This window comes from Clarias gariepinus, chromosome 9 (assembly GCF_024256425.1).
Source record: "Clarias gariepinus isolate MV-2021 ecotype Netherlands chromosome 9, CGAR_prim_01v2, whole genome shotgun sequence".
NCBI classification, from domain to species: domain Eukaryota; kingdom Metazoa; phylum Chordata; class Actinopteri; order Siluriformes; family Clariidae; genus Clarias; species Clarias gariepinus.
Window position 1 is genome coordinate 279,273 of NC_071108.1, and position 13,228 is coordinate 292,500.

The following is a 13,228-nucleotide window of genomic DNA, read 5'->3' on the forward strand; positions in this document are numbered from 1 at the left end:
CAGGCCTTCATCACACTCACACTCAGGAAACACTCTGTATGGGGACACTAGTGTGTGTCACTGATCTCAGGTCAGGCCTTCATCACACTCACACTCAGGAAACACTCTGTATGGGGACACTAGTGTGTGTCACTGATCTCAGGTCAGGCCTTCATCACACTCACACTCAGGAAACACTCTGTATGGGGACACTAGTGTGTGTCACTGATCTCAGGTCAGGCCTTCATCACACTCACACTCAGAAAACACTCTGTATGGGGACACTAGTGTGTGTCACTGATCCCAGGTCAGAGTTCACCTCGGCCCTGATCTAACAGGTCGTTTATCAGGTGTGTATCATCACACTAACACTCTGTAATACTGATCTCAGGTCAGTGCTGGACTCCTTCTGTTGTTGGTTTCTCAGCAGACAGAAGCCACGCCCACTTTGTGTCTTATCAGATTTTTTTAGCATTAAAATATAACAACATGACATCACACCATTACAGTATCGTGTGTGTGAGAACCGTCGCGGTGTGTGTAACAGAGCTGAGAGACGAGTGTGTTTATTAGATTATTATTAGTGTGAGATCACACTGCTGATCCACGCACACACACACACACACACACTGATAAACATGATAATTCTGTGTATTAATATGTGTGTAAAATCGCTCACTATTGTGTGTGTGTGTGTGTGTGTGTGTGACAGAAAGCCTACTGTGGACATTGCAGTGAAAGGATATGGGGTCTGGGGAGTCAGGGCTACAAGTGTATAAACTGCCGCCTGCTGGTTCATAAGCGCTGTTATAAACTCGTCCCTCTGACCTGTCATAGGCATATGGTAAGTAACACACACACACACACACACACACACACAGTATACTCACTATACACACACTATACATAAACAATGTACACACATTGTTCATGCACTACACACACATTATACACACACAATATATCCAATCATGTAATGTGCATACTTATATGTGCGCGCACACACACACACACACACACACACACACACACAGGTTTTAAGGGAAAGTGTTTACTTTTAAGAGCACTATCTTGTCTCACTAAGGTTTAGCTAACTCAGCGTGCACACACACACACACACACACACCAGTGTTGGGTGTAAGGTGTTACAAAGTAACGTTAGCGTTAGAGTACTTGGATTACTTTTTTGATTAACGAGTAATCTAACGCGCTAGTTCTGCCATTTAAGTTCTCAGTTATTCAGTTATATTTTAGTTTTAGTTATATTTAGTTATATTTAAAAATGTAATCTGTTAGTGTGTGTGTGTGTGTGTGTGAAAGTCGTTCTAGTAGGTGGGATAGGGGTATCAGTTCAATTCAATTCAATTTTATTTGTATAGCGCTTTTAACAATTGTTTTTGTCGCAAAGCAGCTTTACACAATCAAAAGAATTATTTAAGTTAGTATGAAATGTGAATTTGTATGAATCAAAATGGTCAGTTTGTCCCTGGTGAGCAAGCCGAGGGCGACAGTGGCAAGGGAAAACTCCCTGAGATGGTAATAGGAAGAAACCTTGAGAGGAACCAGACTCAACAGGGAACCCATCCTCACCTGGGTGAAACATAAAGCAGTAAATGATCTGCATTTATACAGTGTGTAGGGTGGGAGGCAGTTCAGCTATAATAGCTGATGTTAATTGATGTTAATATGGAGTCCAGGTAGTTATTGAAGACCCAGGTAGACTTGTAAGAAGTTCCAGTCATGAACTATCGAACTGTCAAGTCCCCAGAGAAACAGTTGCCAACACCAGTCAAGGCCAGAACCGTCTTCTAGGTAGAGAGAATCATCCCCAGACACCAGACGCATCCCAGAGAGACACACGGGGCATCCATGTGACGAGATCTTCAGCCAGAAGCGGGGCACCAGGATGGGTCAGACAGGTCCGGAGGGCAGAGGTAGTCTGGATGGGGGTATTAGTAGGTGAGATAGGGGTATTAGTAGGTGAGATGGGGTATTAGTAGGTGAGATAGGGGTATTAGTAGGTGAGATAGGGGTATTAGTAGGTGAGATATGGGGATTAGTAGGTGAGATAGGGGTATCAGAAGGTGAGATAGTGGTATTAGTAGGTGAGATAGAGGTATCAGTAGGTGAGATAGGGGTATCAGTAGGTGAGATAGAGGTATCAGTAGGTGAGATAGAGGTATCAGTAGGTGAGATAGGGGTATCAGTAGGTGAGATAGAGGTATCAGTAGGTGAGATAGAGGTATCAGTAGGTGAGATAGGGGTATCAGTAGGTGAGATGGGGGTATTAGTGGGTGAGATGGGGGTATTAGTGGGTGAGATGGGGGTATTAGTGGGTGAGTTGGGCGTATTAGTGGGTGAGATAGGGGGTATTAGTGGGTGAGATAGGGGGTATTAGTGGGTGAGATAGGGGTATCAGTGGGTGAGACGGGGTATCAGTGGGTGAGATAGGGGTATCAGTGGGTGAGATAGGGTATCAGTGGGTGAGATGGGGTATCAGTGGGTGAGATGGGGTATCAGTGGGTGAGATGGGGTTATCAGTAGGTGAGATAGAGGTATCAGTAGGTGAGATAGGGGTATCAGTAGGTGAGATGGGGGTATCAGTGGGTGAGATGGGGGGTATCAGTGGGTGAGATGGGGTATCAGTGGGTGAGATGGGGGTATCAGTGGGTGAGATGTGGGTATCGGTGGGTGAGTTGGGGGTATCGGTGGGTGAGTTGGGGGTATCGGTGGGTGAGTTGGGGGTATCGGTGGGTGAGATGGGGGTATCGGTGGGTGAGATGGGGGTATCGGTGGGTGAGACGGGGTATTAGTGGGTGAGATAGGGGTATTAGTGGGTGAGACGGGGTATTAGTGGGTGAGATGGGGGTATTAGTGGGTGGGATGGGGGTATTAGTGGGTGAGACGGGGGTATTAGTGGGTGAGATGGGGTATTAGTGGGTGAGACAGGGGTATTAGTGGGTGAGACAGGGGTATTAGTGGGTGAGATAGGGGTATTAGTGGGTGAGATGGGGTATTAGTGGGTGGGATGGGGTATTAGTGGGTAAGACGGGGTATTAGTGGGTGAGATAGGGGTATTAGTGGGTGAAATAGGGGTATTAGTAGGTGAGATGGGGTATTAGTAGGTGAGATAGGGGTATTAGTAGGTGAGATGGGGTATTAGTAGGTGAGATGGGGGTATTAGTGGGTGAGATGGGGGTATTAGTGGGTGAGATGGGGGTATTAGTGGGTGAGTTGGGGGTATTAGTGGGTGAGTTGGGGGTATTAGTGGGTGAGTTGGGGGTATTAGTGGGTGAGATAGGGGTATTAGTAGGTGAGATGGGGTATTAGTGGGTGAGACGGGGTATTAGTGGGTGAGACCGGGGTATTAGTAGGTAAGATAGGGGTATTAGTAGGTGAGACAGGGGTATTAGTGGGTGAGACAGGGGTATTAGTAGGTAAGACAGGGGTATTAGTAGGTGAGATACGGGTATTAGTAGGTGAGATGGGGTATTAGTAGGTGAGATAGGGGTATTAGTAGGTGAGATGGGGTATTAGTAGGTGAGATAGGGGTAATACTGGGTGAGATGGGGGTATTAGTAGGTGAGATAGGGGTATTAGTAGGTGAGATTGGGGTATTAGTAGGTGAGATGGGGGTATTAGTGGGTGAGTTGGGGGTATTAGTGGGTGAGATAGGGGTATTAGTAGGTGAGATGGGGTATTAGTGGGTGAGATGGGGTATTAGTGGGTGAGACAGGGGTATTAGTAGGTGAGATAGGGGTATTAGTAGGTGAGATGGGGTATTAGTGGGTGAGATGGGGTATTAGTAGGTAAGACAGGGGTATTAGCAGGTGAGATGGGGTATTAGTAGGTGAGATGGGGTATTAGTAGGTGAGATGGGGGTATTAGTGGGTGAGTTGGGGGTATTAGTAGGTGAGATAGGGGTATTAGTAGGTGAGATAGGGGTATTAGTAGGTAAGACAGGGGTATTAGCAGGTGAGATAGGGGTATTAGCAGGTGAGATGGGGTATTAGTAGGTGAGATGGGGTATTAGTAGGTGAGATGGGGGTATTAGTGGGTGAGTTGGGGGTATTAGTAGGTGAGATAGGGGTATTAGTAGGTGAGATAGGGGTATTAGTAGGTGAGATTGGGGTATTAGTGGTTAACAGATTATGGGCCAAACTTCACTGAGTGATGATGGTAGAATAATTATAAAGGTCTTGACTAAAACAACATGCATGAGGAATCACAAAGGAGTTTTCATTTTCTGTAATGAAAAAGTACTGAACTAGTTACTTTTATCAGAAAGTAACGCTGTAATGTAACTGATTACTTTTTAAAGACAGTAATTTTGTAATGTAATTAGTTACTTTAAAAAGTAACGTCCCGCAACACTGGCACACACACACACACACAGACAAGGAGAGACACACACTGGTGGTGCTGTGTTTAAGTTCTGAAGGTGAGTCTGTAATTATTATTATTAAGTTATTTTCTCTCTCTTTCTGACTGTGTCTCTCTCTGTCTCACTATTTTTGTCTCTCCCTATCTCTCTCTCTGTCTCTCTCTTCCTGTCTCTCTCTCTCTCTCTCTGTCTCTCTCTCTCTTCCTGTCTCTCTCTCTCTCTTCCTGTCTCTCTCTCCCTCTGTCTCTATCTCCCTGTGTCCCTGTCTCTTTCTCTCCTTCTGTCTTTTGCTTTAGGATCCAGTCATGCCATCCCAGGAGCCACTGGTTGATGAGAGAGGAGGGGAAGCAGAAGTGGAACTTCCCCCGGAGGACACGGAGGACACGGAGGACGCAGACAGAAGTAGGTCTTTTTTGCGTGTGTGTGTGTGTGTGTGTGTGTTTGGTCAGGTGATTTTGACCCAGATTAAAGAGACAGTCTTTTCTTCATCGTTCTTTATTCACACTGTTGTCTGTGCTGCCACCTGCTGGACATTAGCCTCCCCCCTACACACACACACACACACAACCACACACATACACACAGAGTTTTATATTCACATTATTATAAAAAAAACAGTGTTGAACCTTATTTACATATTTTCATATTTTTTCTATTCAGTCAGGGTCACGTGGCTCAAAGGAAAGACATGATAGTCTTTGTCCTCTCTGGTTGTTAGTTGACACTTTGGCTAAATTAAAACACACACACACACAAAATAAGCAAGAAAAAAAAAAACAGATAAACAAACGAATAAATAAAGAGAGTAAAAGTAATTTTTAGGTACAGGAGCTAAGGGTTAGGGTTAGGGTTTGTTATGGGTTAGGGTTAGGGTTAGGGCTTGTTATGGGTTAGGGTTAGGGTTAGGGCTTGTTATGGGTTAGGGTTAGGGTTAGGGCTTGTTATGGGTTAGGGTTAGGGTTAGGGCTTGTTATGGGTTAGGGTTAGGGTTAGGGCTTGTTATGGGTTAGGGTTAGGGTTAGGGCTTGTTATGGGTTAGGGTTAGGGCTTGTTATGGGTTAGGGTTAGGGCTTGTTATGGGTTAGGGTTAGGGTTAGGGCTTGTTATGGGTTAGGGTTAGGGCTTGTTATGGGTTAGGGTTAGGGTTAGGGCTTGTTATGGGTTAGGGTTAGGGTTAGGGCTTGTTATGGGTTAGGGTTAGGGCTTGTTATGGGTTAGGGTTAGGGCTTGTTATGGGTTAGGGTTAGAGTTAGGGCTTGTTATGGGTTAGGGTTAGGGTTAGGGCTTGTTATGGGTTAGGGTTAGGGTTAGGGCTTGTTATGGGTTAGGGTTAGGGTTAGGGCTTGTTATGGGTTAGGGTTAGGGCTTGTTATGGGTTAGGGTTAGGGCTTGTTATGGGTTAGGGTTAGGGTTAGGGCTTGTTATGGGTTAGGGTTAGGGTTAGGGCTTGTTATGGGTTAGGGTTAGGGTTAGGGCTTGTTATGGGTTAGGGTTAGGGTTAGGGCTTGTTATGGGTTAGGGTTAGGGCTTGTTATGGTAGTTGGCAGGTTTTCTGTCCATAGTTGTTGCTATAAAATCACAATTGGCTGTTAGGTTGTTGTTAGGTGGTTGCTGTAGTTTTTGCACATGGTTGCCAGGGTGCGGCTGTATATTTTATAAGTCAAAGTCTCTCTCTCTCTCTTTATCTTTCTGCCCCTGATTCCCCCCCTCCCCCCTGCAGTAGCGTTGCTGCCCCACAGTCGGACAGTAGAGAAGCCTGAAGACCCTGAGGTTAGTGAGGAAGCTCTTATACACTCACACACTCGGACTGATGCTTTCGCCACTGTGCCACACACACACACACACACACACACACACTCTACACACACTCTACACACTACACACACACTACAAATGCTCTACACACTCTACATACACTACACACACACTCCCCACACACACACACACTCTACACCCACACTTCACACACACACACACACACACACTCTACATACTCTACACACACACACACACTCTACATACTCTACACACACACTACACATGCTCTACACACTCTACATACTCTACACCCACAATTCACACACACACTCCCCACACACACACTACACACACTACACACACTCTACACACACACTACACACACTACACACACATTACACACACTCTAGTTTATACTCGGTTTATCCTGGGGTAATTAGTTGGTTTATTTACACACCGCTCAACTCCCTCCGGCTCATTAAAGAGCTTCTGGTGGAAACTGAACTCAAGCCCAGTCAGGGGGTGAATATTTTTGCACTCACTGTGTTAATTTCACAAAGCTCCATGATGTGAAAAACCCAATTCATCCCAAATCACACATTAGCCTGTGCTTGATGTAATATGTGTGTGTGTGTGTGTGTGTGTGTGTGTGTGTGTATGTGTGATTATTGCAGGGTGTGGTGGACGGGATGGACAAGCTGCAGATCTCTGAGACGCTGTCTCTGTCTGATTTTGATCTGATGCGTGTGATTGGACGAGGCAGCTACGCCAAGGTGCTGCTGGTGCGTCTGAAGAAGACTGAACACGTTTACGCCATGAAGGTGGTGAAGAAGGAGCTGGTGCACGACGACGAGGTGAGGAGAACCTTCCAGAAGATCAGAGTGCAGAGGAACCTGTGTTTAAACAGAGAACACTCCAGTGAAGCGCTGCATCAGACCGGGACAGATCGGATCCCCCCCCCCCCACACACACACACACGTCTGTACGACTGACTGTTCCACAGCGCTGACACTGGAGACTCCTTTCACTCGTTTTACACACACACACACACACACACACACACACACACACTGCGAAGAACCCTCCACCACGTCAAACAATTATCTTAAATCATTTATGAGGAGTGAGCGCTGTTACTATAGAAACGATAAAGTATTAATCCCATCATGCTTTGCGTAAACATTTACATTTACATTTAGGCATTTGGCAGACGCTCTTATCCAGAGCGACTTACAAAAAGTGCTTTAATGTTTACAACATTGGATACATAACGAATGCAACTTACACATTACACCCAGACGACATGATCATACACACACACCCTCTTCTTCACCAACCAGAAGCTGTGCAGAGTGTGTGTAGAACAGAGTGTGTGTAGAACACAGAGTGTGTATGTCGTGTTTATTATTTAATGCTGAGTGAAACGTTCCACCACCAGGAGGCGCTGTGGGATTGCATACGTTCAACACACTGTTGTATCACACACTTCATTCTTCCAGGTCTTTCTTAGTGCTGGAATTGCTCTGTGTGTGTGTGTGTGTGTGTGTGTGTGTGTTCTGGAGAGAGCAATAATTAATGAACATGTCTAAACCTGTTTATTTATTGGTGCAGCATTTTTCTGATGTTAGCTTCAGGGATAAGACGCATACACACAGACACACCACACACACACACACACACCACACACACACACACACACACATGACTCTGGGAATTCAGGATACTGGAAAAAATGGGAACATGGGACTGAACAAGTTTGAACTTCCAAGCTGAACTATTGTATTCTCTTTGTGTGTGTGTGTGTGTGTGTGTGTGTGTGTGTGTGTGTGTGTGTGTGTAGTTTGAGGTTTGTGACAGTTTTGACACTCCGTCAAACTAAACTGCTGAAGAGGAGACGAGCAAGACAGCAGCAGCATAATGAACGAACACACACACACACACACACACACACACACACACACACACACACTGAGATGTTGTGTTTGGTCACTGCAGTGGAGGAATAATCCAGAGAGTGTGTGAAACTGTAAAACACTGAGAACCGAGGAGAACCGAGGAGAACCAACACACTGACACTGGTTTATAAACAAAGTTATTGAGTGAATGTACTCAGGTTTTCTATGTAGGATGTTTGAGTTCAGCCTGGAACACGATGTCTCTCTATAATAAACTTATAATCACTGAACTGCTGATGTACGTATACTTACAGTTCTGATATACAAGCTTTTATCTGTCTAATGTGTGTGTGTGTGTGTGTGTGTGTGTGTGTGTTGTAGGATATTGACTGGGTTCAGACAGAGAAGCATGTTTTTGAACAGGCCTCCACTAACCCTTTCCTCGTGGGTTTACACTCCTGCTTTCAAACTGAGAGCCGGTGAGAGATACACACACACACACACACACACACACACACACACACACACACACACACACCACTCTATAAATGTGTGCTATAATGGAGATTGAGTGTCTATGTGTCACATACACACCACACACAGTGCGACGAGCCGAGAAACGATTCAACTGTGAGTTAAAATTAAAATTGTATAATTAAACTAAAGAGAGAATTTACAATAAAATAAACTTTTTAAATTTAAGTTGGAATATAAAAATTTGCCAAAATCACAAATTAAAATGGAATAAAAAAGGAAATATATAAATAACACAGGATTTACAGACTGTCCAAAATACAATTATAAAAATGTAGACATATAGAAATGTAAAGATGTGACGTGTGTGTGTGTGTGTGTGTGTGTGTGTGTGTGTGTGATAGCAGCAGTGTGAGTTAGTGCAGTTAGTTCTCATTTTATGTGTTAATGAGCCATGTGCAATCGTGTGAGTAATGTGCTCCATCATAGAGAGAATGTAGAATGTGTGTGTGTGTGTGTGTGTGTGTGTGTGTGTGTGTGTGTGTGTGTGTTTACTGGATAAAGGAAACAAAAGAAGCTCGATTAGTTGTGGGTCCTGTGTGGAGTTCTGGTTGCTCTCCTCAGTCTCTCTGTGTTGGCCTTCAGGTCTCTCGAGCATCTGAGGTGGTAGAGGTGTGTGTGTTCTCCTTCCTAGTGTCCAGGTGTTGTGTGTTGGAGGTGTGAGATGGCATCATCAGGCAATCCAGTTAAAGTCTGTTGAAGCTGTGACTCTACTTTCCTCCCTCAGATCTCAGAGCACCACGGACGGTTTTTTTGGACGGTATCATCTGCTAGTTTCTCGATAAGTCCAACAATTGCTTCCGTAAACATGTTGGTGTCAACAGGAACATGTCCCAGTCTGCATCCTCCAGTGTGTCCTGTAGAGCGGCCACTGATTGGTCTGCATGGAAGACGATGGCATGGTCAGATTTCCCAAACAGGGAGATGGGTTTGTGCCCTGTAGTGGTCTTTATATGGAGTGTAGTTCAAGATTCTTTCACCCCTGGTGGTAATATGTTTCAAAAAGGACGACATTTGATGGTCAGTAGATTCCATCGTTCCATTCATTCTGTGAACCTTGAAGAACAGGGGCGGCTGGGTGACGTGGTGGATGTGTTTAGCTCCGTCTCATGAATGTCTCTTTGGAACTTGCCCCTGGCCATGAGGTCATCGAGGTTGTTTTCCACACGTCCAGTGCACACAACTTCAGCCTATTCCTGACGCCGACTCGTTTCCCTCGGATCCGCCACTTTGGGTCTCGTCCTTGTCCGTCCTCAGGATCTCACTTTAGCATCGTGGATCCGTGTATCCATGCATTAATTGGGGAGTGTATTCACACTCAACTAATGGACATAAGAGTGCCCCTGTCATATCTAATGTACGGAGCCCCCCAGGGGGTCAGTTAAAAAAAAAACAGAACTAAACCAAGTGCATGGATTGGTTTACCGGTGTTGTGTCAAAGTTGGTTCCTCCATCGAGATGCGTCTTTCTTAGCCCCAGCGCGTGAAAACGGTGTATTCAGAGAGGGGTTGTGCTCGAACCACTGAGCTTTACTCATTGTTTTTTAATCCCTGGAGTGTAAGAGACGGAGAATTTCCTTGTATTGTTTTTAATCACATGATTTATTATCCTATTTTACAAATAGAATAATTTTCTTTGTTACTTTTTTATAGAATATTTAAATAATAGAATTATATTATTTAATATTTTATTATTTATATTATTTTCTAATATTATTTTATATTTAATTAAGGATGGACCAGTACCAGTGCTGATTCCTTCATATTGTAGCGTTTTTACGCCAAGAAGAATGCTGGAGAGACGAGTGAGCTTATTTGCTGCCCAATGCAATGGCTGGGAGTACTTTATTTAGCACACAGCCGGTAATGGCACGAGCAGCACCTTCACTCAGGAGCCTACCTCTAATTCAGCGTCAGCCTGAACTAGAGCACATTTCACACGTCACACCCCTCAACACACACACAACAGGGCCGAAGTCACTAACCCAAACACCTTTCCCCATCATGGTGAACACACCGACATTCCCGCAAAGCATGCTGGTCGTCAGCCGCCGCCCCGCCCACGCCACACTGCCCCCACCCGAGCTGTGACCGTCCCTGGTCACCATGACGAAGTTTGTTTTGGAGGCGTGGAGGCGGTCGGCGCTGGCGGTGGGAACGCCGGCGTCCTTTGGCAGGTGAGGGATGAACGCGAACATAGTCCTGAGGCGGTCCGGCCTCCACAGAGTTCGATGTTTCATCGGCGTGCGGCTGGTAAGGCGCAAGACGGTCCCGGTGGAGCAAAACTCGTACCCGCCCCGCCCAACCGCACCCGGTAGATGACATCGGAGAGCCGAGCTATTACTGCACAGGGGCCCACCCAGTGAGAGACACGCCCGGCCGAGAGCCCCCTCCTCCTCCTTCCGGAGGAACACACCCACACCTGCTCGCCAGCAGCAAAATCTCGCCCCTGGCTGTGAGTGTCCACGGCCCATTCGCCCCATAGGTGCCCCCACCTGAAAGTCTTGCAGCGGTGCCCGTGAGCGCTGGGTGGGGCCCTTCTGCCTGGCGATGAGCGGTTCACAGTTCAGCTGTGAGGCCGGCGAGACCGGCGGAGCGACTGCGGGTGACGCTCTGGGAGGCGCAGTAAGACGGCTGCATGCTGGCTCGGACGGCTGATCACCACCGGAGGACCTGGAGGACTGCACGGGGGGAACGTCCTGCGTCGAGGGTTCTACGTCGCGACGGCGCTCTACTTGCTCGCAGTACCGGCCACGCGCTTTGCTGCCCGGCCGGCGAGGTAAAGCGCCGGTGTTAGCCCGCAGATTTCCCGCTCGGTCTGCTACCGGAAGTTCCGCCCCCCGGGTGTGTGCTGCTAACCTGTCCGGCTGTGGTTTGGGTCCGAGCAACCTGGCTACCCCGAAGTTACCACGCAGAGTTCCGCTGGACAAATTCAGCAGCGCACCCCATCTCTCCAAAATATCCAACCCCAAAACGCAGTCCTCCTCGACGTCCCCCACAACGTACCCGTGGGAATAAGTTCGTCCACCCACCTGGACTCGCACTGTGCGACACGCCCTTACCTTCACGTAGCCCCCAGCAACGGTGCAGATGCTGAAGGCAGGATCAGGCCGTCCGCAAACACGCTTGCTTTGCCCCAGTAATCCAGAGCGCAGCAGCGAAACAGTGAAGTTAGGAAAATAAACAAAAACAGAAGAAAGAAGTGAGAAAGAATGTTTGGTGCAAATGTGCGGGCGTGATTAGCCATAGCGTTAGTCCCACCTGCCCAATCCTTTGTAGCGCCCCGTTGTGCCCCTGACCCGTTGAGGCCTGGACTCCACTACTCCGCTGAAGGTGTGTGTGTATCTGGCTCAGAGCCGTCAGCAGCAGACCCTTTAAGTCCCGTGAGTGTGTGAGGTGGATCGATCAGACGTGATTCTCCATCACGTCCCAAAGACGCTCGATCGGACCGGAAGGTTTAGAGTAAAGTTCAGTGTGTCAGGGTGATTAACCTGCTGAAAGAGGACACTGCCATCAGGGAACACTGTCTCCATGAAGAGGTGTAGCTCGGGCTGAAACAGTGTTCACACACACACACACATACACATACACACACACACGGCCATCCATGTGATGCAAAAGAAAACGTGCTCCGTCGGACCAGGTCCAGTCCATTGCTCCGTGGTCCAGGTCTGATGGTCATGTTCCCCCTGTAGGAGCTTTTGTCGGTGGACAGACGCGGGTCACATGGGTACCCTGACCGCGGGTCGACATGGGCACCCTGACCGCGGGTCGACTAAGCACCCTGACCGCCGGTCGACATGGGCACCCTGACTGCGGGTCGACATGGGCACCCTGACCGCGGGTCGACTAAGCACCCTGACCGCGGGTCGACATGGGCACCCTGACCGCCCCCCCCGCTTGCTCGCTCCTGCTGATCGCCAGCGTTACACACTTCACACACAGCGGGGTTTAGGGTCATGGCTGATTGGTGTGTATGTGTCAGTATACACTAATCTGATGTTATCTGATCTGTGTTAATTATCATGTTCAGTTTATTGTTTACTTCACATAATTCCACTGGTGTGTGTGTGTGTGTGTGTGTGTGTGTGTGCGTGTGTCAGGTTGTTCTTAGTGATTGAGTATGTGAATGGAGGAGATCTGATGTTCCATATGCAACGACAACGAAAACTTCCAGAGGAGCATGCCAGGTAGTGCACACACACACACACACACACACACACACACAGTATTGAATAATACATGCCTGTCTCTCTCATGACTTTTTCTCTCTGTATTTTTGTCTGTTACTCTCTGTCTCTCTCACACACACACACACACACATACACATTCACACACACACACTCTCCCCTGTGATAAGCAGAGATCAAACGTGGGATAATTAAGCGCGTCGAGAGCGCCCCCAATCAGCCTCATTAATATTCATGGCGCACACGGTGCGTATGTAAATCAGTATGCTAATCACTGCTAATCCTCATGAATATCCATGAGCCTGTCGTAAACGTCCCATGAGCCCCGGAGAGCGCGGCACACAGCCTCATCGGGAATGTCATCCATCGCTTTTACATCCTGCCTCATCTCTCTTGTTTTAAGGGTCAAATTCACAAAACTTTATTTAACCTTCACTTACATCACCTTCATCTCACAGAGACAATAAACTACATAGAGAAATGAATCGC

The 13,228-nt window shown here is 47.1% G+C and overlaps 1 protein-coding gene across 6 annotated transcripts in view; it reads left to right on the top strand.

Moving 5' to 3' along the window:
• Positions 1 to 13,228, top strand: part of prkcz (protein kinase C, zeta) — a 66,521-nt gene that overhangs the window by 39,090 nt on the left and 14,203 nt on the right. For 5 of the 6 annotated variants that reach the window (XM_053503696.1, XM_053503698.1, XM_053503702.1 and 2 more), the window contains 6 exons: positions 692 to 823; positions 4,660 to 4,765; positions 6,084 to 6,133; positions 6,796 to 6,975; positions 8,398 to 8,495; positions 12,653 to 12,739. In XM_053503696.1, coding sequence (XP_053359671.1) covers positions 692 to 823; positions 4,660 to 4,765; positions 6,084 to 6,133; positions 6,796 to 6,975; positions 8,398 to 8,495; positions 12,653 to 12,739 — 653 coding nt within the window. The remainder of the gene's footprint in view (positions 1 to 691; positions 824 to 4,659; positions 4,766 to 6,083; positions 6,134 to 6,795; positions 6,976 to 8,397; positions 8,496 to 12,652; positions 12,740 to 13,228) is intronic. The other variant, XM_053503697.1, reaches the window with a different exon arrangement.